This window comes from Colossoma macropomum, unplaced genomic scaffold (assembly GCF_904425465.1).
Source record: "Colossoma macropomum unplaced genomic scaffold, Colossoma_macropomum, whole genome shotgun sequence".
NCBI classification, from domain to species: Eukaryota; Metazoa; Chordata; class Actinopteri; order Characiformes; family Serrasalmidae; genus Colossoma; species Colossoma macropomum.
Genome location: NW_023494805.1, coordinates 17,168,429 through 17,195,598, shown reverse-complemented (window position 1 = coordinate 17,195,598; position 27,170 = coordinate 17,168,429). Strand labels below are relative to the sequence as shown.

The 27,170-nt window shown below is 39.0% G+C and overlaps 1 protein-coding gene across 2 annotated transcripts; it reads right to left on the bottom strand.

The window, feature by feature from the left end:
- Positions 1-575: 575 nt before the first annotated feature.
- kif9 (kinesin family member 9) lies at positions 576-21,477 on the bottom strand. 2 transcript variants are annotated; one of them, XM_036597488.1, is made up of 21 exons: positions 21,288-21,476; positions 20,249-20,349; positions 19,906-20,071; positions 19,078-19,184; positions 18,649-18,879; positions 17,358-17,441; positions 17,044-17,136; positions 16,189-16,336; positions 15,597-15,661; positions 15,408-15,485; positions 14,856-14,924; positions 14,528-14,632; positions 14,368-14,423; positions 13,925-14,036; positions 13,687-13,820; positions 12,629-12,769; positions 12,217-12,425; positions 11,668-11,847; positions 10,429-10,544; positions 1,103-1,207; positions 576-845 (listed from the first exon to the last, which is right to left on the bottom strand). In XM_036597488.1, the coding sequence occupies exons 1-21, from the start codon at positions 21,352-21,354 to the stop codon at positions 747-749; spliced, it is 2,466 nt and encodes an 821-aa protein (XP_036453381.1). In that variant the 5' UTR covers positions 21,355-21,476; the 3' UTR covers positions 576-746. The 2 variants fall into 2 exon arrangements, with proteins under 2 accessions (XP_036453381.1, XP_036453382.1); XM_036597489.1 differs by lacking the exon at positions 1,103-1,207 and having other exon boundaries at positions 21,288-21,477.
- Between the last annotated feature and the right edge of the window lie 5,693 nt (positions 21,478-27,170).

The following is a 27,170-nucleotide window of genomic DNA, read 5'->3' as shown; positions in this document are numbered from 1 at the left end:
TTTCTGTAGGTATTAATCGTGAGCCAGCTAGGATATGTAGTTGACAGTTTGGGGGGGTACAAATGAAGGTAGAAGTGGGACAATGAGTTGGGATGATGCTATATATCAACATTTTGTGGTTCCAGAAAGTGTGCAAGAGCCTGAATTAGACAAGAGCTTTGCCACACCTAACCACCTGGGGGCACTGAAATACTTTAATTTCTTGGTCTTTTTTTTTGTTTTGTTTTTTTTTGTTTGTTTGTTTTTTTGTTTTGTTTTGGGTTTTTTTTGTAATTGCCACATTAATAATGTCTTTTTGACAGTGTGACTACATAGACCTTTAACAATGTGGAGAATGTAAGAGGTCCTAACTTTGTAAGTTCTGAAGCTACTGGGGTGGAAAATACTTGGTTAATTTGTACTTTTTTGTACTCTGGAGGCTACTAGTGGCAGATCGAGTATATATATATATATATTAAATATATTTAATATAAAGATTTGCCACTATCCATAAAAAAACATAAAAGTGGCCGTTTCCATGATTGTGCAGAGCTTTAATGAGGTACAGTAGTGTAAAACCTTGTTCACCACCAAGAACCTTCAAATTCTACTACCTGAATTAAGTCGAAATGTGAATTTCAGAGATAAGCATGCCTCTTATATGTGTAGTTGAATGTTACAAAACTCATTTTCACATTGATAATCATTGCAGATGTTTGTGTAGCCAAGGAGGTAAGTTATTTGCACAAGGGAGTACGTAATATTGTTTAGGTGACGGAGACGATGGCAGGCAGTTTGGACTTGTTTGTTCCAGCTCCCATGTTCCTCCTGGAATCAGGACTGTGAGGAACTGGCCTGCTGCCTCTCTGCAAAGGTAAACACACACACAGCTCAGTATGTCACTGCTTTCCTGCAGCTCAAACTATCAGGACTCTTTTAGTCTACTGTTATATGTTGCTTCATCAACACAATAAACTGTACTTTTCAAGCTATTTTGAACCAGAGGTGAAGAATGTCCTGTAAATTATTTTTTCCATGCAGTTCAGTGAGCTAAAAATACAAATTCTTTCAACTAGCTATAACTGTTTATGCACCCCTGTGTGTATGTGCTTGTCTCTCTCACCCTCAGTAAAGTCCTGTTGTGTGCATTGTAAAAGGACACAGCACTGGGACTCTCTGCAAGCAGCTCTGTACGAAGACGCTCAAACTGCTCCTGTTCATCAGCTTCCTGTACATTAATACCATACTGTTATTTTCAGCTAGAACAGACTCAGGCTGTGTATTGTATTGCAGAAACCTCATCTCTAAAATGGTAACCTTTTTTGAAGTGCAAAGAAGTAAGCACAACCTCTGCAGCAAACCATTTTAAAAATCACTGGAGAAAAAATGTTAATTGTGGCATGTGTGAAACTTTGGACAGCCTTTCAGTTGTAAAGTCTTAAAAGTTAACTCATTATGCCTTGATTGTTGTGTTAGGACTGGTTAGGCAAGTCTAATTTCTCTTAATTTTATCTTTCACATACCCAAGGACTCTTTACAATAAGGAAGACATAAAAAAGAGAAAAATAATTAAAGTTTGGTGGACTTTGTTGGAGGACAGGGTGAAGCAGTCGTGGAGAGATAGAGGAAGAGAATTCTATAGTTTAGGGGCCAAAACAACAAATGATCTGCCCCCAACAGTGGAACATTTAAAGGCAGGGACTGCCAAGGGGCCCACATCAGAGGACCAGCAGGAGTATAGAAGAGAAGGAGGTGGTAGACCATTTAGGGCTTTCAAGAGAAGGACCTTAAAGTGGATGTGTGAAGAAATGGGTAACCAGAGCAACAGATCGATGATAGAGTACAACAACAAGATGATACCTATGACTTAAAGCAGTTAGCTGGATTAGTAATACCAATAGCTGAAAGATGAGATAGGAGAATAATAGTTGATTTATAGTACTGAAAGCAGTGCTTAAATCTAAAAGAAAAAAGACTACTTGGGGTAGCAGCAGTGGTGGATGAAGTACACAAATCATGTACTTGAGTTAAAGTAGAGATACCCAAGGCAAAATATTACTCCAGTAAAAGTAGAAACTCCCTTTAGACCTTCACTTGAGTAAAAGTACAAAGGTATTTGCTTTCAAATGTACTTAAGTATCGAAAGTAAAAGTACTGAAAGATTAATTAATGGACTTAAATGTCCTGTTTATAATTTTTGTAAGACTCTTGCTTCACTTAGGTGAAAACACTTTAGTGTCACTCTTGGTAAACCAATCTTCTTAATAGAATGTCATTAATTAGTCTGATGTGTATTAAAATTATCATGAGCACAAAACACTGAAGGCAAACAATTTCCATTAGGTAGAACCAAGTGGCTCTGAAATAACTTTTTGCAAATAAGTTTGTTTAAGACTCATTTGCAACTTAGTTACAAGTTTGTTTAATAAAAACTTGCTTTTAAACAGGTTCACAAATGAGTTTTCCTTTACTGTAGTGCATCGTAAGTATCTGTTCATGAACATAAACTAGCCAAAACAAATTTACTATAACATGAACTAGTGTTTGTATAATTTTCAGAAAAAAGACACGTCAGTCACAACTGCATATGTGTACATATTTCTATATTGTGGTCTATTTACACACAGTTGTTAGTTCCATCATTTATGAAGGAATAGACTCTCCCAAAATTTGATGCTGCAGCGCTGACGTTGAACCGTATGCTTGCACTGGGTATGTATGTCCAACAGGTCAAAACAAGCTCGAAACAAAGTGTGCGCTGTACCCTGATTGGTGTTCTTGCTTCGTGCTCCTTTCGTTTTGACATGTTACGTTTTTATACACACACAAGCCAAAAGGAACAACATTTTACATAATGTAGTGGAGTGTAAGATATTTGACTTTGAAATGTAGTGGAGTGAAAGTAAAAAGTCACCCAAAATGGAAATACTTCAGTAAAGTACAGATACACAAAAAAAGTACTTAAATACAGTAACGAATTACATTCAGTTAGTTACTGTCCATCACTGGGTAGCAGAATCACTAGCTGTAAGAACATGACTGAAAACACCTAACATTGCCGTCTCAGTACTGTGCTGAGTGCAAAAGCCAGACTGAAACATATCAAAAAGATTATCAGCTCGATAAAGTTGTAGCTGAGAGGCTACTGCTAGCCAACTGGCAGCTTTTAATGCACAAACCTTGGGAGTTAACCAGTGGCAGGAACAACCGGAGAGAACCATCTAATCTTTAATGGAGCAGTCTGATCTACAAACCCCATTTCCAGAAAAGTTGGAACATTTTATGTAAAAAAATTTTTAACCTTATTTAACAGACAAAAGTACAAAAAAAAAACTTTTAATGTTTTGACTTGACCAAATTGATTGTATTATAAATATAAACAAAGTTTGAATTTGATGCCTGCAACATACTCAAAAAAAAAGTTGGGATGGGGCAAAATAAGTGTGAAACGTTTACAGAATATTTAAATTACACTGTTTTGAAACAGGTAACAGGTGAGAGTATCATGATTGGGTAGAAAAGGAGCATCCATCAAAGACTTTGCAAGCAAAGGGCTTGGCTCACCACTTTGTGCCAAACTTTGTGAGAGAATTGTCAAACAGTTCAAGAAGAACATTTCTCCACACAAGACTGCGAAGAATTTAGATCTTTCACCATCTAACTGTACGTAATATTGTGAAATATTATTGTATAGTGATTGCATGTGTGTGAAGGTGCCAATGATGCAGAGGCATATTTTAGAGCGACATATGCTGCCTTTAAGATGACGTCTTTTCTCAGAAAGTCCAAGGTTATTTCAGCAAGACAATGCCAGGCCCCATTCTGCACATGCTAGAATGGTGTGGCTTCATAGACACAGAGAACGTATGCTTGACTGACCTGCCTGCAGTCAAGATCTGTCTCCCATTAAAAATTGTATGGCGCATCATGAAGGGGAGAATCCGACAACAGTGACCGCAGACTGTTGAGCAGCTCAAGTCCTGTACCAAGCAAGAATGGGCAAAAGTTCCACTTGTAAAACTGCAACAAGTAGTAACTTCAGTTTCCACACAATTAAAAAATGTAATTAAAAAGAAAGGTGATGTAGCACAGTAGTAAACATGCCTCCCTCCAAAACTTTTTGAGCATGTCACAGCTTTCATATGCTAAATTTGATTACATTTACAAAAGTCAATTAAGCTGTTCAGTGAAAACACTGGAAATCTTTTCTTTGTACTTATTTAATAAAAGAGAATTGTTCAAGAGAATTAAAAATGAACAGATCCTTGTTTTTATTGCATTTTACAAACTGTCCCAACTTTTCAAGAAATGGGGTTTGTAATAGATAAAGAACTGTTACAGACAAACAGAATTTCATCAGTACAGAGGAGAGGGGAGAACAATGAAAAAGCAGAGAAAGTTAGAGGACAAACAGCCTTAATGTTGCAAAAAGAAAAAGAAGCCTTTGTGTGAGGCAGAGAAGTGGGGATATTGCAGTAGCTTCAATTAGTTTATGATAAGAACCTTTACCTCTGTTACTGGATTTGCACTTAATGTGTAAATCAAACAAGCCAATTATGTCCAGTCTGTGTCCATGAGAATGTGTGGGGAAATCAACATGCAGGGACAAACCAAAACAATTTAGGACAGACATAAACTCCTTTGACATGGGAGTCAACATGGACATTAAAGTTCTGAAGTCTGAACTTACAATCATGGCAGGACACACAGAACTGGCCACAGTAAGTAGTTCACTCAGATGACAGGAATCACCAACTCTGACAAACGAATGCTACAGCAACATGTACATGAAGGGTGAATGTAATGGGGATGACCAGAGATACCAAGTGTCTGACACAATGTATACATAGAAGCGCCCAAACGATAACAGGAGCAAAAGCTACGCAGTCGTCCTGGCGTACAGTAACACACCATAATCTGGTTTTGATCGACAGACAACCATCGTTAGAGCGGCACAGATGAAGGAAAAAAGACACGCCAGGTAATCAGTTGAGACCATAGCCAGTCAATATTTGTTAACAAACATGAGAGGCCAAACTAACTAAAGAACCAGTAGTGCAGCAAGGCAAAGGCTAAACACCGAGCCATGTTAGCGAACCCACTTAACCAGACACCAAACCAGTGAGCAGAACACTAGGGAAACACTACAAGGTAGCAGAGCAACCAGACCTACAAGATAAAAGTAACTCACCCAGCAGAGTTACAGCCAAGAGGTGGAGGAATTCAGGTAGAGGGCCTCACAGCTCAATTGTTTTACTAGTGCACAGCCAAATGAAGCACAACTGTGTAAAAAACACCCAGAAAGATCAAAAAGAGCGACCAAAAATAAAAGACATAAACGCAGAGTAAAATCCAGTGAGAAGCAGCAGCACAAATGTGCACAAGTATAATCTTAACCTAAAGCAAATTTGACCTTCTCCTGTAAAGTTACCTTTTGGTCTCCTCTAAGTAGTTGGCTGAGGATCTGAACAGGAAGCTAATTGATGTCTACAGGAAAAGGCTACAAAATGACATCAAAGCACTTTCAGCTCAGCTGTGAAGTTAAGGCAAAATCTGAAAGACCAAGAATACTCTCAGACAGAACTGCTTGTATGTTGGCCAGAAAGGCAAAGCAAAACCCTCCATACGACAACAAAGGACAAGCAGAAGTGGTGGTGCACCGTTCTACTGTGCAGGGCTGCTTCCACAAATATGATATCCATGGAAGAGTCATCAGAAGGAAACGTTATCTGCAACCTCATCACAAAAGTCAACAGCTGAAGTATGAAAAACAACAACTAGATAAGCCAGAGGCACTTTAAAAATAAGTACTGTGGACTGATGAATTGAAAACAGTCACCAAAGGTATGTTTGAGGAAAAAAAGGAACAGCATTTATTAAAAAGCATGAATTGTTAAGCATGGAATGGATAAATTAAGACTTGGATTTGTGTGGCAGCCAGTGGCACAGCAAATATTGCAAGGGTAGATGAAAGAATGGATTCCACTACATATCAGTAAATTCTGGCAGCAATTGTGACAGTCAAAACTGAAGTTAAATAGAGTTTGGCCTCTACAACAGGACAATGGTCCAAAAACATACCACAAAATCCACCATGAACTACTTCAAGAAACACAAGCTAAAGCATCAGGACTGGCCCTTACAGCCCCCTGACTTGAACACCACTAGGTAGATTTTAAACATGCTGTCCATGCAAAACGATCCAAGAATATTGCAAAAACTAGAAGTTGTAAAAGTTGCACAAGGAAGAGTAGATGAAAATTGCTAAATCAAGAATAGAAAGGCTCCTAGCTGGAGACAAAAAGCACTTGCCAGGTCGATATTGTAAATAGGAATTTGTTATCAATGGCCTGCCTGATTAAAGGTTAAAAAAAAGTCAGAATATTTTTTTTTTAGAAATGCAAGCTGTGATTATCTGCTAAAAGGTGGTGTTACTAAGTACTGACTTAGTAGGTTGTCTAAACTTTTGCACGTGTCACAATTACCATTTTATTTTTTGCTACTTTTTCAGGTAAACAAATATAAAAGAACTGTGCATTCAGTCTAAACGAAGCCACACCCCCAGGCTACAACTATGCACATAGCCCTCGTTTAAGCGGCCGAGGTGGAGGTATAGCAATCATCCATACTAAAGCCTTAGGCGTGAGGCAGAAAGTAGGATACAAATTCTCTTCTTTTGAAGTTCTTTTTCTTAATATAAGTGATCAAGGAACAAATAAAAATTCCTTTTCACTAATTACAATTTACAGGCTGCCAGGGCCGAATTCTATTCTATCGAGTTTCTATCAAGTCTAATGACACTTTCAAATAAAATAATAGTTGTCAGAGATTTTAATATCCACTTTGACAATCCTCAAGATGCACTAAGTAAGGCATTTATATCTATCATAGACTCCATAGGTTTCACCCAAATCATAAAAGGGCCCACACACTACCACAACCACACTCTAGACTTAATACTGACCTTTGGTGTAGACATAGATAACTTAGCCATTCTCCCCCAGAGCACAGCAGTCTCTGACCATTACTTAATCTCTTACGAAATTCACTTTAGTGGTAATGTGCGTTCATCACCAGGTTATCATGTTAAGCGGACAATAACTTCCTCCACGGCTGGTAGCTTTATTAGAAACCTTCCACAATTATCAGCTTCTGTCAGCTGTCCATCTGATCCTACCGAGTTAGATATTATGACCAAGCTCTTAGAGGATAGTTTTCGATCTACTCTAGATAGTGTGGCTCCATTAAAAAGTAAAATAGTAAGGCAGAAAAAACTCACCCCTTGGTATAATGATCACACTCAGGCTTTAAAACAGACCGCCAGACAACTAGAGTGAAAATGGCACCTGACTAAGCTAGAAGTGTTCCAGTCTGGCTGGAAGGAGAGCCTTATAGACTATAGAAGAGCACTTGCTACAGCACGCAAAGCCTATCTCTCCTCTTTATAGAAAACAATAAAAATAATCCTAAATTACTTTTCAGCACAATCTCTAAAATAACAGAGAACAAAACAGTTAGTGAACCCCAGATACCATTAGCCTATAGCAGCAATGATTTTAAGAACTTCTTTAGTGATAAAATTGAAAAAATTGCCCTGCGATGGACTGGCGACCTGTCCAGGGTGTATCCTGCCTTCCGCCCAATGACAGCTGGGATAGGCTCCAGCACCGCACCGCGACCCAGAAGGATAAGCGGTTTAGATGATGTATATGTATGTATGTATTGAAAAAATTAGGCAGAAAATTCAGAATGCACCGTTAAAATCTACAAACCTGCTTCCCCATAATGCCAGCCTCAATCCTGAGAATATTATGATCCCTGCAGAGAGGCTGGAATCGTTTACCTTACTTCAAGAAAATGATATAGTTAAAATCGTTTCTTCCGCAAAATCATCTACCTGTATGTTAGATCCGATTCCTACAGGTTTACTCAAGGAAATTCTGCCAGAAATAACCAAGCCTATTCTCTTAATAATAAACTCCTCTCTTAGCCTTGGATACATCCCAAAATCTCTTGAACTAGCAGTAATTAGACCACTAATTAAGAAAGCTAACCTCGATCCCTGCGAACCATCAAATTATAGACCCATCTCCAATCTCCCCTTTATATCTAAGATCTTGGAAAAAGTTGTAGCAAAACAATTATGCTCCTATTTGCACAGGAATCAAATACACGAAAAATTTCAATCTGGCTTTAGGCCACATCATAATACAGAGACAGCACTAGTAAAAATTGTAAATGATCTACTATTATTCTCTGACCAAGAAAAAGTGTCCTTGTTAGTCCTCCTCGATCTTAGTGCAGCATTTGACACAATAGACCACGCTATCTTATTAGATAGACTAGAAAACCTTGTAGGAGTAACAGGAATAGCTATTTCCTGGTTCATGTCCTACCTCACTGATCGCTATCAGTTTGTTAATTTAAACGGTGAATCATCTGCCCTCGCAAAAGTAAAGTATGGTGTTCCACAAGGCTCTGTTTTAGGACCTGTATTATTCACACTATATATGCTACCACTGGGCACCATTATCAGTAAACACGGCATAAATTTCCACTGTTATGCCGATGACACTCAGTTATATTTAGCAAGTGAACCGGATGATAAAATTAAACTTGGCAAGATTGAGGACTGTATAAAAGACTGGATGTTGAGTAATAATGGGAGAGACTTAATTCTTGGGCCAAAAGCAGCTAGAAACAAACTGTCTAATTTTACACTTAAACTTAACAATTTCTCAGTTGCATCAAGCTCATCTGTAAAAAGCCTTGGTGTCATTATAGACCCTGATCTGTCCTTCAACACACATATAACTAATATTACTAGAACAGCCTTCCTGCATCTTCGCAATATTGCTAAATTGAGAAATGCATTATCTCTACAGGATGCAGAAAAGTTAGTTCATGCATTTATTACTACAAGGCTAGATTACTGTAATGCCCTGCTGGCTGGATGTCCGAGCAAAAGCCTTAACAAGCTTCAGTTGGTCCAGAACGCTGCAGCCAGAGTCCTTACTAGAACCAGAAAGTTTGACCATATCAGCCCAGTTTTATCAAACCTACATTGGTTACCAGTTAAATTTCGGATTGATTATAAAATTCTCTTACTGACTTACAAAGCACTAAACGGACTCGCCCCTCAGTACCTGAGTGAACTTCTCTCCCATTATGAACCATCACGCCTACTTAGATCACAAGGTGCTGGCTTAGTATTAGTACCTAGAATTAATAAACTTACGTCAGGGGGGAGAGCCTTCTCATACAAAGCCCCCCAGCTTTGGAATAATCTTCCTGTTAATGTTCGGGACTCAGACACAGCCTCAGTCTTTAGGTCTAGGCTAAAAACTTACTTGTATAGTCAAGCCTTTGGTAATTAGTTTTCACTGTCAGTTCTATACCTGCCAGAGTCTCTGCTGCTCTGCTAACACTTTAATCTGTGATCAGTCACCCATTACAGAACTGACACTGTGTTTTTTTCCTTTCTTTCTTTTCTTTGCCGAGTTGAACAGCTGCCCATCCTGTGCGTCTGATGCTGCTGCCTTGATTGGGTGCCACTGCTGCCAGCCCTCTAGACCGGCTTGACCACCACTGAGCTTCATGCTGTACAACGCCGTGCAAACCTCACCCTCACATCCTGACCCCACTGATGCTGCATCAACTAAACTAATCAAATTAATAATTTGCTCCACCTGTTTTCCCCATTTTGTACTAACAATGTTTACTATCCGGTGTCGACCAAAGGAGGATGGGTTCCCCTTCTGAGTCTTGGTTCCTCTCAAGGTTTCTTCCTGTCTCTTAGGGAGTTTTTCCTTGCCACTGTCACCACTGACTTGCTCATGGGGGTTTGGACCCGGATTTCTTTTCGTAATGCTGATTTTTTTTGTTTTAGTAAAGCTGCTTTGTGACAACACCTGTTGTAAAAAGCGCTATATAAATAAACTTTGCTTTGCTTGCTTGCTTGCATTAATATTCACAGAAAAAATATTTTGCTGCAGAGGTTGTGTTTACTTCTTTTCACTTCAAAAGTCAGCAAAACGTGTTTTGGCCAGCGGTGCCCAAACTTTTGCATACAACTGTTGATTAACTCGCCCAGTCGCCTATCTAAAATGGGTCTCTTCACTGAAATTTCTTTAAATTTACAAATGTCTCTTCATTATTAATTAAACCTTAGTAGGTCTAGGTCTGCTGAGAATCAGCCTTTCCATTTTATAAAGGGCAGAGCGGCAGGGTTTTTTCCCTCTACCTCCTAATGCTGGAGAAATCAGAGCAATGCTATACAGTGCAATGCAGTGTACTGATTTGATTATATTTACGTCTGACATCAGTTTCATTTTGCAATAATATTTGTGAAATATGTACTGCCCAGTCACTATGAAAAGAACTAAAGAGTTTCAGCCAACATTACATTTCTATTAGGTTATTAGACAGATGTGTTGCAGTGTTACTAACCAGAGGCAAAGCTTTGTCCAGAGGTATCAAGCCTGGCCTGATGGGTCCACCTTCCCTAAAGATGGCCTGTACCTCGTCCGGCAGCAGGAAAGACTCATTGTACCAGCTCTCAAACTCTGCCACAAATACCAAACACTATGTCAATCAATGAGTAGGAGAAAGCATTGCACAACCTAATGCAGAGTGAAATATAACATGGATATTTTATGTAGTTAAACAGTTTTAAGTACATTGAGCTATCAGTCATCTTCTTGTATTCCCTTAACACCTTCATCTGTGAATTCTGACAGCAACCAGACAGATATTTCTCAAGATTCACCTTGAAGACTGTTTCTGTATAATAGAAGTAACTTTTTTATACTATAGCCTATTCGGACAGGATTAGCTTTACATGGTGAGGTGGGGTAAAGCCAGTTTACCACAGGATGTCTGTAATGTTTATGACAAATTTGCACAGAATAAGATATTTCAGTCTAAATGACGGAGATGAGAATGGCTACTCGATTTGCACACTGCTTTTACTTCAGAAAAGAGTCCACGGCGAGACGTTTATTTAGCCGTTATTTGTTTCACCCTAACCATCTGTGTCATTAGCATTGCCATTAACTTCATATTCATAACAGTCAGATGAGCCTAAAATCACTGAAAAACACTGGTGAAAATGACATTACCTGGGAGAATATTATAAGGAAGCAGCTATTCTGATTTACTAAGGCTGACAGTAAATACTGAGTGTGAGCTGTTTAACGCCTGTGAAAAGCGCGCTATTTTTAGCACGAACATAGCCGTTGTTGCTGAGAGCTTTTCATGCGTCATTTTCGACAATGTAAGCACTCGCCATGTCATATTATTTTTAATTTCAAAGGAAAAAAATGTAACTAAAACAATTCTCTGTACTAAAACAATGTTTTAAACTGGTAATTCCGAATACTGTGGGTATATTTTACCCCTTATCAAAGTTTCTTAAGAGCGGGTTTTGTCTATATAATCATTTGATCTTTTTGTTTCCCAAACTATTGTTAAAACTCTTTTGTGTCTGCAGTTACTAAAGCTACTCTTTAGGTATAGAGGTGGTATAGCCCACCACTCATTTGTATAGATAGCATACTGTTATCTATAAAAAAATGAACAACATTCAGGTTAAGGATGACTGCTACTACTGATTTTAGCTATGCAATGTAGTCTTGTTTTTATATTTTTTACCTTTAACTTTCAGATGCTAAAGCTTCAGGAACTTACCAGTAAGCAGGCGTGTGCGACATTGGTCCACCAGATGCTGACAGTAGCGCACTTCAGCTTTGGTGCTGAGCAGCTCTTCATAGGTCTGTCTGTATTGATCCTTCATCTCTCTGAGGCTCATGATCAGAGATAACTCAGCCTCCTCCAGCACAGGCTCACCGTCCGCACTCAGAAACTGCCCTGAGGAGCAGACAGGCAAACAGATGGCTGTTCACTGAAGTCTTGAGTATACAGGGACGGGAGAAAATTTCATTCACAGATGAGCTGCTGTCTAGACTGTGGTCATGTCTAAACTGGGGTGATGTCTTGGCTTTATCTCAGGGGTCACCAGCTAGTGTGGTGTTGCCTTGTCAGTTGAATTTAGCAGTTTTGAGGTAAGCAAGTCCGTAATTACTCATACTGTAGGTTCAGTACTACAAGATGGGCCATGTTGTAAATAACCCCCTTGCAAGAGTGGCTGAGCTGGCTTTTAATATAAACAGGTCCTACTACCACAGACTGACCTCAAGAACTCTGGAAGTACATGTGGTTACATGCGCTAACACTGACCTTGACTCTGTCTTTGTTCTCTACGCAGCCGGAGTTCAGAGCTCATGCGGTCAATGTCCCGTTTGATGGAATTAATGGCCTGTGTGAGTTTGTGCAGTTGGCCCAGGCGCTCCAGCAGCACAGCTTTGTTCTCCTTCAGGATGCGGTTGATCTCGCTGCCCCGCTCCATCTTGAAGTCCTCAAACGCCTCCATCTTAGACGGAGGAGTGCTGCCAAAAGGAAAGAGGAGAATTAAAACTGGACAAAGATGCCTACATATGATGTATTTACCATGTACAGTATTGTGCAAAAGTCAAAGACCATTCTTTATTTCTCTGATTTCAAAACAGTAATAACAGTCAATAATCAAAACAGCCAAAAAGTACAAGTGCAGATACTTTCACCAGTAGGTAAATGTAGAAAGAGTTCATACTCGCTTTTCTTCTTGGCTCCTTCTCTGGCCATGTGTGGGGCCTCTGGGCCCTCAGGCTCAACAGTAGGCGTAAGGGCCTCTGTCTCTCTCTGCATCACAGCAGCGCCCACTGCTGGACCTGAGGTTCCTGCACCATCCTTTCTGTCATGATGAAAGAGCAGTGGGTGAACATACTGTATTCTTCAAATAGCTCAGGAGTCCAAAACATAAACCACAGGGGCGTAACATCACACTCAATTTGATTCTTGATACTGGGTTCACAATTTGGTGTCCTCATGATATTTTGGACAAAATTCAAATGAAGAAAAATGATGACTGTGTATGTTATTGCACAGCTAACTAATGAACATGTTGGTTTATGACAAGTTGATTTGTGGTGGTTTTTCACTTTAATGCTCAAACAATGCACTTTCATTCAATGCCAATTAATAGAATGCTCATACACCACAAGGCACATTGTTTATCATAATATCACAAAGCACTGTAACACCCTTAAAACTTAGAAATGAAAGCCACAGCCAATATTGTTGCCATGCACGGTTTATCAGCCACTCTCTAGCCTTCTTCATCAGTGGTTAATTTTTGACCACAGGGCCACTGTTGGTCACTTTAGGATGAACCACTCTCCGGAGAGCAGTGACATTGTAGTATGTTTACTGCTAGTTTGAGAGTGGTTCAGCACTCAAAAATATCCAGCCAAGAGCGACTCTGTGGTCAGAAAATGACCACTGATGAAAGGCTAGAGGATGGCTAACACAACAAATGAGCTACAGTCTATAACTGTACACCAGCAATGTGGAGCTACAAGGTAGGGTTTTCTTATAAAGTGGTGAGTGTATAATAATCAAAAGAATCTCATCTTTTCCTACTGTACAGATGTTTTGTAAAATGTATGTATGCATGTATGCTTTAGGTGTGTCACCAGCAAAGTGGAGCAAAGTACGGGCTTTTAATAAAGTAAGTATCATTTCATTTTTATTAATGTTGCTCAGGAACAGCCTAAAATCATGCTAATGTGCTTAGATGAGAGAATAGAGGGAGGGATGAGCTAAAATCACCTGCTGCTCTCTTGGCCCTTCTTGCCTTTGCTTTTGCTGGGTGATGGAGGTCCAGTGTGTCTCTGCGAGGGTGCGGCCACTCCGAGCCCAAATCCACCCTCCACCTCCCCAACAGCTCCCGCAGGCTCCTGACCCTAAAAACCCAGAGAGGTGTAGCAGTCTGAGAGTGAGGATGATGATGAAGACAAAGACAAACTAAAGCCACATGGTAAACACAAATGTAGATGATGACCCTAACCATACAACGTGCTAAGCTTTCTTTTGCAGCAGAAGAAGACAGGGTGCTCTGGGTATTTTCCACCAGAGAGTATTCCTGACTGAGGTGTTCCTTAATCCGCTTTTCCTGTTCCCTGTTCACAATAAACACATACACACGCTCTAGTAATTTTACAATTACCATTAATTATTATACATGAACAACAACAATAACAATTATTCTTAATCTCTTAAATTTTAAGGCCCATTGGCAAGTCCACACTTTAGTTCTTCCCTCTCATATCTACATAGCTTGCACATTAGTTTCATAGTAGTTACAAAATAAGTTACAGTACTTACTACATAGTCTGGAGTTTACGGAGTTAGGGTTAGGGTTAGGGGTTAGGGGTTAGGATTAGCAGTACATGCTGTAGTTTCTTAAGACATTATTATGTAAATGGGTAGGAGAAAGGTATTCTTACTTACTGCACAGCTTTTTTAAACTGGGCAAACACTTCCTGGATCTGTCTAATGCTCACAATCTGAAACAGTTCAGAGCATCGTAATCTCAAAAAAACACAGCCATTCATAGTGTTCAGATATATCTATACATACAATATATTTGGACAATAGCCATTATACTGACCGTGATCTCATCCAATGTGCCAGCCAGGTATCTCTGAACTTGGTTGTTAATCTCCGCTACCTGCGTCTCTGACAGAGTCTCATACATCGCACCCGCACGATTAGCCTTTGTGGGAAAAGTACATTTTTAAAGCACACTTAATGTACAGTTAAGGCATGGTTTCTATTTCATTGCGTTCCTGTCTGTTTGTTCAGAACAAATGTCTCTTTATTAAAAAATTGCACTAGGACTAAATTGGACCAAGATATAAGACTTAGGAGACTACATTAGAATATTACTTAGGAAAAGAATGATGTGTCTCAGAGTGTTTCTACATCTGAACACTAACCAGTGTGTCACGAATGGAAAGCTCCTGCTTCAGAAGTTGGACTTCTTTTTGAAGTCTTCGGATCTGGAGCTGAACAAAGAGAGTCAAATAATCAAGTTATTGTTTAACCTAATCTCAGACTACATTACACACAATGTTTATTATGATATATATGATTGAATTTATAATGGAATTCCTATTTAGTCCAAGACTGTGCATGATCTACTTTTCTCTTAGATGTTCCTGTAATAATGTATTACGAACTACAGTGTGTGAACAATTAACTGAAATCCAGGATCAGTTTCTTGTTGATGTCATAACAAAACCTTGTATCTCCAAAATAGTAACTTTAAAGGAGAAGGAAAAAAATCTGAGGTATATTAATGTAATGAGAATTTATTCAGAGTAATTCTGAACTATTTCTACTGATGCATTATAAAATGTTCACACTATGTAAAAAAAAAACAGATGGCATTTTTACATGGTGGAAAATATTAGAAAACAAAAAAATCTGGCATTACAAGATTTTGATATGACATCTCTATAATATGTAGTGTAAATCGTGAGTCATACAGCAGGGTCAACGTGCTCATTGATGGACGGTTCAGTGCGCACACATTTCATCCTGGCGGCAAAGCGGAGGGTAGAGAGCTGCAAGATGAAGTGAAAAAAACAGAGCTGGATAAAGAAATATAATAAATATTTTGAGTGCTGCTCTACGCCATGCATTCACCCGGCCTTTGCTAAGAGATTCCCCCTCACCGTCTCCTCGATCTGTGCTGCTTCACCATAAATGTTAGCCACCAGCACTGTGTTACAGTTTCCACCTGCACTAGGACAGCAAATTGAGTGTTAGCTCTGAAAGAGTGCTTACACAACCATTCAAAAGTTACAAAACCAATTTTGCTGCAGATACATGTACAAATATGATAATAATAATAATTAAAATAATTATTAGGAAGCATATAACTAGGAAGCTTTAAAAAAAACATTTTAGGTGTGTGTAAAACTATAAACAGATCAAAAGGTGTATAGCTTTGAAAATTAAGTTTTAATAAAATTAATATCCAAAATGGCTCATCAAATCTCAAGGCAGATAGTTTGCTAAAAAATTCTAGATTATAGATAATTACAGCACATTATTTGTCACCAAACAACTTCCTGTTGTTTCCAGAATACCTGAAATAGTGAATAAAATTTCTTAAAATACCTTTGGTGACTAGTTTATAATATTTAAAATTACTCTGTATTCAGTTATTATTAAAAAATGACCATTAATATGACAAATAATTACAAATTTTTAAAAGTAGAGTATGTGTGATTTTGGTGGGCTTTGGCATTGGACCAGACTGACCAAGAGAATCTTTAAGGGCATGGGTCAGTTTGCTCTGTCTGAAGGGTACATGCTCTCGGCGCCGGTCGGCCAGGGCTATAATGGCCTGCTCCAGGAAGGACAGAGATCTGTTAATGTACAAGGCCTCTCTCTGCACCTGACCCTCCGACTGAAAAGAGAGACATCAGGAGGTCAATCACACTGAAACAAGAGCTGAGACAAAGACATAACATTCATTAATGTATTTTGTAATGCAGGTAAAAATGCATCCATGCATCCTGTAATGCAGACGTAAACATGCATCAATGCATAATGTAATACATGAGTAAAAAGGCATCAATGTGTCATATAATGCAACGGTACAAATGCATCAATGCATCGTGTAATACAGGAGAACAAATGCCTCAATTCATTGTGTAATGCAGGAGAACAAATGCATCAATTCATCGTGTAATGCATGTATAAAAACGCATCAATTCATCATGTACTGCAGGCGTTCACTAGAAACTATGAGGAGGTCGGAGATTGTAGTGCCCTTTAAATTGCTCTCGAAATCCATTTTATGATTTGGACACCAAAAAAAATTGCTGATGTATGTCATTCTTTCAAATAATTATAAACTGTACCAAAAAGGCAAGTTAAATTTAATCATTGTGAAATTTGAGATTTCAAAATGCATTGAATTATTTACTAAGACACGTAATTCATTGAAGCTCTTAATGACTATAGTGAGTCAGCATTTGGCCAAGCCTTTGCACTTATTTTTGCACAAGGATTTTTTGATTTTTTTTCTAGGGAATTTTTTTTAATGTGTTGTAAAATACTCTGCAGCTACTAGAAATCTAGTGACAAATGTACAGTGAAACATGAACTCACCCCAGTTTTGCTCAGCCTTTCTGATCCTGCAAGGTCCACCAGATTAAGTTTGGATGTAACATACGATGCATTTGACAGCGTACGAGAACGAGACTGTGCCACAACACACACACACACACACACACACACACACACACACACACACACACAGATCTATAGTCATTTGTTCAACAGCAACACACTGATCTATTTTATACAGACTGCTTGGAAGGCTACATATATCATCCAGCTTTGATCCTGTCACTTGGTCTAAGCATTAAAATTGCATAATAGACACAGTGCAGAGGAAGAGTGAGTGTCTGCAAATGTCTCACCTCAATGTGGATGGTGAAAATGCAGTGTGACCTGGAGGAGTTCTTACTGAGGGCATGCTCACCAATTATTCTGTTCATCTCACCCTGTTCAAACATGAATGCCAGTATAAGACATACCTGATCTACGACTCGTCTCTCTTAGAACAAAACCTTATATTTCCAAAAAGGTAAGTTTACATGAGAAAGAAAAAACATTTTTAAATTTTAATGCAATAGAAATTTAATGCAATAAGATTCTTGTAAAATTATGTAATAAGAAATCATTTTGGATAATTACTTTTAGTTCATTCGTCATGAAATTCTGACGCAGTGTAAAGCAGCTGGCATTTTCAAATCATGTAAAAAAATTTAAAAATTAAAGTTTTGTTCTGACAGCACCAGTATGCGCTATGTACACCATACCTTGAATGGGATCATTTGAGTCTTATTGCAGTGTAGCAGTACACTATCCACAGATTTTGAATTTATTTTCATATACATGTTCTACAGCATCGTTTCCCAGTCCAGTTTTAGGGCACTCTATAGATGATGCAGATTTTTATTCTATCATAGCACAGCAACCACATATTCACTGATTGTAAACGATTGGTTTAGGTGTGTCAGGAGCAGGGACAGAGCAGAGAGATGACCTATTTGAGGGTCCCTAAGATTTGAATTGAGAGACTTTCTTACAACCCTCTATTCTTTGACAGAGAGTGATGCAGTTTTTCCCCGTGAAGCTAAAGATACTGAAATGACTAGCAAACTGGCTGAATCAAAGTGTAGTGTATCGTGGACCACTTGCCATTTAGATTACAAAAAAAAACTAATAAATGAAAAACAACTTTTTGGGGGTTTTTTTGAAGCCAAGTGTGAATCATGATTCTATATTGTACCAACAGAGATGGGATTGAAAGCTAATCTGTATACAGAACAATAGAGCAAGCAGTGCACAGGCAGGAGGACAAACTATATTTTTCTATACACTATAGTTTCATAATGGAGGGGAACATTACACATTGTCACAAGTTGGACTAATTTCTGAACACCTCATATAAACTACTACAGTTTATTACTTGCAGAGTATTATAGTCTATTAGTATTACTAAATTACTAGAAAATTTGAACTTTGAGACCTTTTTGTGATTTGTAGCAAACGCAGAATGAGTGATCTACTGGAAATAATCTGTAACCCATGTCTCTGTGGGGCCAGGATATTAACACTTTCTGAGTATATAAATTTGTGATGGTGCCTGAAGATAATGTAGTGAAATCATCTGTGGTTACATTGATTATTACATCATTGCCTCACCTCAAAAAGCAGATTGAGAGCCTCCTCTTCATTGTGAACCAAATGGAGAGACAGTCCCTTCACTGAAACCCCGCCCCCTGGCTCTTCCACGACAGCCAAAGCCCCACCCTGTGCTACCCGGACCCCTTTTATTGAAGCAAGCAGGTCCACCAAGGTCTCGTTGTAAATCTCCAGAAAGGAGAGGTGCATGGAAAAGGTGTGATCTACACGCTGCTCCACCTCACGAAACACCTGACCAGAGACAGAGATTTCAAACAGAGAGATGATGAAATACTGCATCCATGCAGCTCCAATTATCATGTTCTCCCTTCTCTAACAAACCCAAATTAGGTCATGAAGTGCAAGGAAAACACAGAAATGTGCAGTGCATGAAATCTCCAGAAGTGAGCCTGAGAAACTGGTTTAGTGTGTGATGCAGCACTCAAATACCTCCTGTATGGCACGAGGGATGATGCCTCTTTGTTTGTAACTCTCTGTGGCACCAGTCATTGTGTATGTCTTTCCTGCCCCGGTCTGCCCAAAGCACATAATTGTACCTGATGAGACATGACAGAAATAATAAGAGACATTACATTGGCAGGTTTCAAAGCATTAGTAGGAAGCAATAAAAAGAAAGGTCCGATGTGTCCAGAATGATGAACAGAGCTGTAGATATTCTACAGAATGAATGATTGAGAAAGCTGTACAACGCAAACATTTTATATTATTCATATAATAAATAACAAGAATGCCTCATATTTGAAAAGTGGCGATCAAACATCAGTCAGGTAACTTACCAAAAAATGTACAATAAATAGATAATTAAAGTATATCACTTATCATTTAAACCTTTTTGGTGTTCCCAAAAAAAAAAAAAGTACAGAAATTTTGAACACAACATCCCATCTAGCTTATAATAATTTTCTCTACACTGTATGAGTTACTACTGCATGAACAACAACATTTATTAATGGTAAGTGACTCCAAAATTTTGAACCCTAGAGTAGATTACTTGACAAGAAAATATAAATAAATAATTTGCGTATTACTTAGCATTTAATGTTTTTTCCCCCAAAATACTTAAAAAATATTGACAAAAAAAATCTAAAAATAACTTGTGTTGTCTAACTTATAATATTTAAATCTGCACTGTATATGCTATTACCGAATATAAAAATCAAAAAAATAATATGACAGAAACTTTTGAAGAGTAGTGCATGTCTTTCATGTCTGTCATGCAGATCATTTTACATACCATCTTACATGACTATTACTGACCGTTGTAGCCCTCCAGAGCTCCGAGCACCACGCTGTGGGCAACACTGTGATAGACCTCTTCCTGAGACACGTTGTGCAGTACGCCATTCAGCCGAAATGACCAAGAGCTCATTTGATTGTTCACCACCCCTTTCCTGGTATCCCGTCTGTGTCGCACATTCACCGTCTGAGAGACGCAGAGACGGAGAAATAAAAATAAACTTTTGGATAAAAAGGTTAGACAAAATGAATGACTTTGCATAACCTTCTGTTCGGTCACTGAACTCATGGAAATAAATGTAATGTGGTGTGATGATGATGAGCTTAAGTGATAAAGTGATGGTCCTTATGTGTGTTTGTTTACCTGTTCATCTGGCAGGTATTCAATGAGTTCTTGGGCAAAGCAGGCTGTAGGTCTGGTGCGGACATACACCTTCACCTCCCTGCCGTGTACGCTCATCACACCTGTCATAAACAGATGAATGAAACAAAATAAAACAGCAGTTAAAAATAAAACTTGCCAGACAGACACACTGAGATAGGTGATGCACTGAATTTGTCGATTATTTTGTGTTTGTATTACAGCATTACCACTTTAAAGGGGAAAATTCAACATAATTCAAAGGTTGAGATGTAAACAGAGTCAGTCAGAGTGGTTTGGTGTGAAATGCTTCGTTCTAGAGAAACTTACAGAATCAGAATTAACCAAAGTGGCAATGTTAGAAACAAGACATCGACCTCTAAAAGCTCCCTCACGAAAAGTTATTTTATGAAGTGGTTACATATATGCTGCCTGATGTCTGACACATTGTTTTACGATATGTAAAATGTTTTTGAATCCATTTATTTTAATCTATTAATAGCAGAGGGGTACATGCAGGGCACTACAAGGCAAACAGTCCCCAAAGAAAAAACGTATTTTTTCAGATTAATGACTATTTTACCATAACCAATATTGCATATAAAAACATATAAGACACATGTAGGTTCACTAGTGGTTTTGAAATGGTTATATTTGTGTTTTAGACACGTTGACTCCTGGTTTCTATCACCACCACTGTAAAGAAATCTGAGTCTGTTTCTCTAAAATGAATCACTTCATATCAAACCACTCTGAATGACCCCCATCTCAAGGACTGAACTATAAAGAATTCTTTGAATTTTTTAGGTGTTGTTTGCTTTAGAAATACAAAATGGTCAGTCAATTCACTAATAACGATCAATTTTGTCTTTCACTGTACTTTTGGCTATAACTGCGTTCATGTTAGCTAGCTAGCTAGTTGAGCTAACTTTAGTTCTTGTTAAGGTTTATGATGTTATGTCTGTTGTTATGCTCTCGTATAGCTGGAGTTTTCGAAAACCAGTGGCTGTAGACGAAGGCTGATAGTGTCAAAGAAACTCACCTTTATGACTTCTAGCTGTAATGTCATTGAAATAACCTGTAAAAGTATATTTTAATCTATATTTCATTCGCAGACATTAATCATTTGGATCGTTTAGTTAGCTATACAGGACAACGTAGAGGGCAGCTGTAGTGTTGACGCTGTTGCCAGAGCAACAGCACCCTCAGAGGCTGCGTCGCAAACCGCCACCTTGTTCCCTACGTAGTAAACTAAATGGAAATTCCGCCATTTCTAGTACTGGAAAGTACTAATCATGTCTTACAACGCACCTTAAAATAAAAATGGCAAACGTCCTCTCCAATATATTGCGCCAAAAACGCACAAAAAATCAAGCCGACTGACAACAAAAAATACTCAAAATGACAGCCGAATCGACATCTGTCTAAAATACTTTTGCGTTTGGAACTTGAATGTAAAAATAACAGTTACAGACCCAGTGCAGGGTTGCCAACCGTGAGTAAACCACGGAATCGTCCCATAATTGGAAACTAAATGACATGTTTTGTACTGAACTGATACGGGGCTTTGTTCCGTATTAACGAGAATCAGTACAGCACAAATCTATGTTAGAGGAATATTACATTTTAGACTATAAGGACAGGGCGGTTTGTATGAGACAGAAGCCTGTCTGTCACGGTATGTTCAGGACCCAAACAGAGAGTGAGACTCACGGCCAATGAGAAGCGCTGTCGGCGTTGCTATGATACCCCTGAGAACAGCGCGAGACTTAAAAAATGGCCGAACACTCAGACAAACGTCACATCCGAGTGCGATACGTAGTGATTTAGCTGCTAAACCAGTTCAGAATGAAGACTTAATGTGATTATCGGTTCAGTAAATAAAAACTGAATGAAAGAAAGAAAAAGGGCTTTATCTTTGTGACGGGTCATTTTCTTCGTGTTTACATCTTTAAGCACAAATGCAGCTCGCCATTCTGCAGACCATCTGCCTGTAGTCAAAGTGCACCACGTTTTCCACATTCGTAAAAAAAACTTTCTGCACAACTTTTAAATGGTGGACAAAAAAACTATTGACCTAAGTGGAGAGGCCACTGAAAAACAGGCTAAATCTGTCATCTTTCTTGAAGCACCGTGTAAGTGGGTAGTTTTTCAGACATTTTATTTTTTGTCCAACATGACAAAAATGTCTGCGAAATTATACTTAAGCGGTCTGTGGAATAAAAACAGTTGTGTACGTCCCTGAAGTATATGTGTGAACCCATTCAGTGCCTTTCTAAAATACACGCATACATGAGATCAAGCCAACTGGAGCCTAACCCAGCAGTCATTGGGCGGAAGGCCCTTAAACAAAACAAAAAGCAAAAATATTTAGAATATAGTCATATTGTTTATTGTGCATCACCATTTTAAACATTTTCAAAGTATGAAAAATATTAACGCACAAAAAGCAAGTACACAAAACAGAAATGTTTGGTCTATTGTAGATTAACCTCATATAATGCCGAATGGATACACAAGTTAAAACAAGCAATATTTTTTCACAGAAAAATTAGAAGCAAAGGCTTAATTTAACTCATATAATAATAATAGTATGCTTTTTTGTTAATTGCCTAACCTACAGTAATAAAGCAATAAGCCACTTAAGGATGTGCGTTACTGCGATTTATCACTGCGAAGGGAGTTTAGGCTCTCCTCTTTGCGTCGTGCAGAACACCCTTCCCGTGATAACATCGCAGTAATGCAGCCTCAAGTGGCTTACTGCTTTTATAAAAAAACATACAATTTAGGTTAGAATTAATAATAACTGACATAAACAAGTATTCCGCCAAAAAATGTAGTTCCTTTAGCGTGTGGTATCCTCGCCAAGCGAGCATGAACCGCTGAGTGAGGGGAACGGTTGGTCGCCCATCGCTGTGTATTGCGGTCACTTCAAGAAATTCTAAAAAAAATAAATAAATAAAAACATTTTTGCCGTATAACAATGAACACATGATAACACGGCACTGTTTAATGCAAAAGTTCTTTTTGGTCACCAAATTACCACCGCGAGTCTTAGTTAGCACAGCCGTGTCCCTCTTCTCGTGCTCGGGCTGAATCTCAAATGGCTCCTTGCTCCCTACATAGTGTCCTACGTAGGAATTTATATTTTGCATACCAACGGTGCAAAATATAGCTAAGAAATAGTCATTTAGGACTTTTGTATATTTCGATAAATGATAAACTATTTGGCTGTAGAGGCTAGAATTTCTAAACTTTCATAGCACACTATATAAGGAATACGGAGCCGTTTGGGATTCACTACTTCTGACGAACATTTGAAGCGTGTAATCCATTCAAGTGACATTTTTAGACTTCCATACTGCCGTTTTACAGTTAATCATACTGCAAGTACTTATATTAAATGATTTGTTTAGCCTGTTAGCTGGCCGACCAGCCTAGTTCTAGTTAAGAATGTAAGTCGCCAGTCCTTCAGTTAAAACAAAAAACGGGTTCTTACTTTATTAAGGTACTCGGTGGTCCACGCCAGCAGCATGAGAGTCAAAGATTATTCAATTAACAGCACAAGGGTTTTTTCGTGCCATGGCGCAGTAATACAGAATTCGGTTGTTGTGTGGCGGTCAAGGCCTCAAACGGGGCTCAGCCAATCAGATTTTAGGACCGGACCTATCCGTTTTATAACATATAAGTAACATATATTTGAAATAATTTGTTTTTCTAAAATCTAGTAAATATTTTTTTTCATTGTTTTGTACGCTTTTGACGCTACATTTTTAATGGTACGGAGTGGTTCTGAAGTTATTTCTTGAAAATTGCAGTGGAGGTGGGCAGGTTTTTTATTATTTGAACTCACCTTCATTAGCATTGCTATTTTAATATGTATTCCTCTTTCTAATGCTCTTTGAATTAATGCTAAAGTTGTCTACATTTACTTCTAAATAAACAATGTAGAAACACCTTATAAACATTTGTGTGGATATTTCTGATACACTTGCGTCACTATAGGGTCCAAAATGGCTTGTCACTGGGGTGGTACCTGTAAAAGTACATGCTGGTACCTTCTGGAAAGGGTATACAGTTGTACCATAGTTTAAAGGTACATTTTAGCCTTTTGGGGTACCTAATAGTGCCTTAACGGGTAGATCTCCTGGACCAGGATTGGCACCTTGATCTACGTAAACTCATTCATTTGACAGTAGTGGTACTGACCTTGTATTCACTCATTTAAAATACAAGCTAAGTCAGGGTTCTCTACAAAATAATGCATCACTCTGTATTAATTATTAATTGTATAATAGAAGTGAGGCTGAAAGATAAATCACTTTGCATGCTTAAATTGTTCTTCTTCAGATTGAAGGAGAATGTGTTGAATATGGTGCGATACAGCACCAAACGAGGTTGTGCTATTGTTATGGTGTTATTGTTACGATGTCAAGCTTGTAAAAATAGAAGTACATTTTGGTGCATAGAACCATATGCAACACAATCTTACAACACTTTACCACAAAGCTAAACAACCATTTCACCATGCAAAAAACTTTTTACGTTTGTGGTTCTATATAGAACCAATGTCTAAAGAACCCTCAAAGTACCAGCTTTTTAAAGTGCGTATATTAGCAAAAACTTTGTAAGTCTTAAGAGGGGAGATTGAACCTATTAAGAGCATGTGAAATGTTAGACCAACCTGAGGCAACCAAACCTCTATATGTTGTGACATCACAACCACATCTAACTGGCAGTTTGGCCACTATGTTCAGGGTTCAAACCTCAGGACTAAAAAAGGTGGATATTCTGGTCTTCTCAGCCAAAATAAATCAGGCCTGAATCTCAATTTATAAAAAATAATTTAAATTGCAGTCAGAAAAATCGCAAATTAGATATTTTCCCTGAATCATTCAGCCTTAACTTGAAGCAAAAACAAAACACAGTTAGTTATTAACAGGTAGAGTTGTTGTTACAAAAGAAAGGCATGGTTGCTTTTAATAGATTTTTATTAAAAGAAAGATGGTGTAGTGATGGTGTAATGATGGGGTTAGATGCTTGTTGAGGGCTTCGCTGTATTTGGGTTTCTAGATGCACTTTTTGCTGGATTTAGTACGAATACAAGGCAGCCAGCAGATGCAGCAGAGGAGGCTGTCAAACAGAATGGAACAGAAAAAAAAATTAATCAAGGAAAACGACCATGCATCATTGAAAATACACACTGTTTTCATATTTAGTACCACTGTCATAGAACATTTCAACTATACTAATTCAGTGAGCTCTAATATTGACATGCAGTCCCTAAAGTTTCATTTCTAAACCTCACCTTCTGAACCACTTGCTCTTTTTACCAGCTTTTTTTCCCTTCTTTTCCTGTTGAGTCAGAGGAGGAAGGGTCTTCTTATTCATGATCCTAGAGCTGCTCGCCTCCATCCAAGGGGCAGCTGCTGTAGTGGCTGGAGACACACCAAGTCCATCAGGTCCAACTGCAACGGAAACCATTTTTGTCTCAGTCTTGGAACAACTGATTAGTCTTGAACGCTGCTTTATTTTCTCGTCCACTTCTTTTGCGCAATCTTCCAGGGCCTCCACTAACTCTCTGCAGATAGACTCCTCTTTACTGTCATCTATTTCCTCCACTTCACTGAGGTCACTCATAAGAGGATACTCCTAGAAAGCAGAACCATACGTTAACACAACATGATTCATTGCTACCATTAAAACATACCAGAACAGCTCCCACTTCACACCTACATACCTCATCACGAGCCTCATATTCCTTACTCTTCATCACTCTCATCCTCACGCAAGGGGTATCTGCTTGAGCTGTTGGAGCAACAGCTGGAGACACAGTAGCAGGTCCAGCCACACCAGAGACTGCAGTCTTCTGAGTCACTTCCGAATAGATTTTCTGTTTGTCGTCTAGCTTTTTTATGCCAGCTTCCAGAACCTCCAGTAGTTCTTGGAAGACCTTGTAATGATCACATGTGGCAGCCTGATCATTTTCCAAATCAATTAGGACAAGGGGTTCCTATAAAGCAGAATCAGAAATTTAATATGATTGTGAACTCTTTCCTAACATTATAACAAACAGAACAGTCCCTGCTGCTTACCTGTTGACCACTCCCTTCACTGAGGGGCTTCTTGGCCTTTTCACCCACACCGCTGATGGCTGGCTGACAACAAGCCCATGCCGTGGAGGAGGGAGGGGAGCTATGGAAGCTCCTTGGACCACGAAGAGCAGCTGCTTTGGCAGCTTCATCAGCTCTGTTGCTGATTGCCTCACCCCATGCATTCATCCTTCTGGCAGCTGGCCTGGTGGGTGATGCACTTGAAGGTCTCAAGGCAACAGAACAAACTTTGGCGGTGTTGATGGTGGCCGACAGTTTCTTCACATCTGTCATGACATCCCCTGTCTGGGCATCAGTGTTGCCACCTTCTGCCCAAGTTTGACAGGTAGCTTTCTTCCTGGAAGCAGCAATCCTCCGGACTTCATCAGCGTTGTTAGCTGGAGTCCTCTGGAGGTCATCGTCACTGCTGTCATCTCCTGCCCAAGCACAACAGACAACTTTCCTCCTAGAAGCAGGAGTCCCCCGGAGGTCAACAACATTGGTAGTTTCTACGTATGGGCAACCGCCAGCTTTCTTCCTGGAAGCAGGAATCCCCTGGTGGTCATCACTGTAGGTATCTTCTGCCCATGCACAACGGGCAGTTTTCTTCTTCCTGTAAGCAGGAAAACTCAGGTGGTCATCAGTGTGGGTATCTTCTGCCCATGCACAACGGGCAGTTTTCTTCTTCCTGTAAGCAGGAATACTCTGGTGGTCATCAGTGTGGGTATCTTCTGCCCATGCACAACGGGCGGTTTTCTTCTTCCTGTAAGCAGGAATACTCTGGCAGACAGCAGGTCTGTCCATGCTCTTGTCGTCCATTGTTTTAAAGCAAA

Excerpts from the sequence above, each read along its gene's own strand:
- kif9 (XM_036597488.1), bottom strand. The coding sequence starts at position 21,354 with ATGAAATATAGATTAAAATATACTTTTACAGGTTATTTCAATGACATT. Across the intron at positions 20,350-21,287 it reads TACAGCTAGAAGTCATAAAG|GTGTGATGAGCGTACACGGC; the intron begins GTGAGTTTCTTT and ends TGTTTATGACAG. Across the intron at positions 14,925-15,407 it reads ATGAGCACGTTGACCCTGCT|CTCCAGATCCGAAGACTTCA; the intron begins GTATGACTCACG and ends CTCTTTGTTCAG.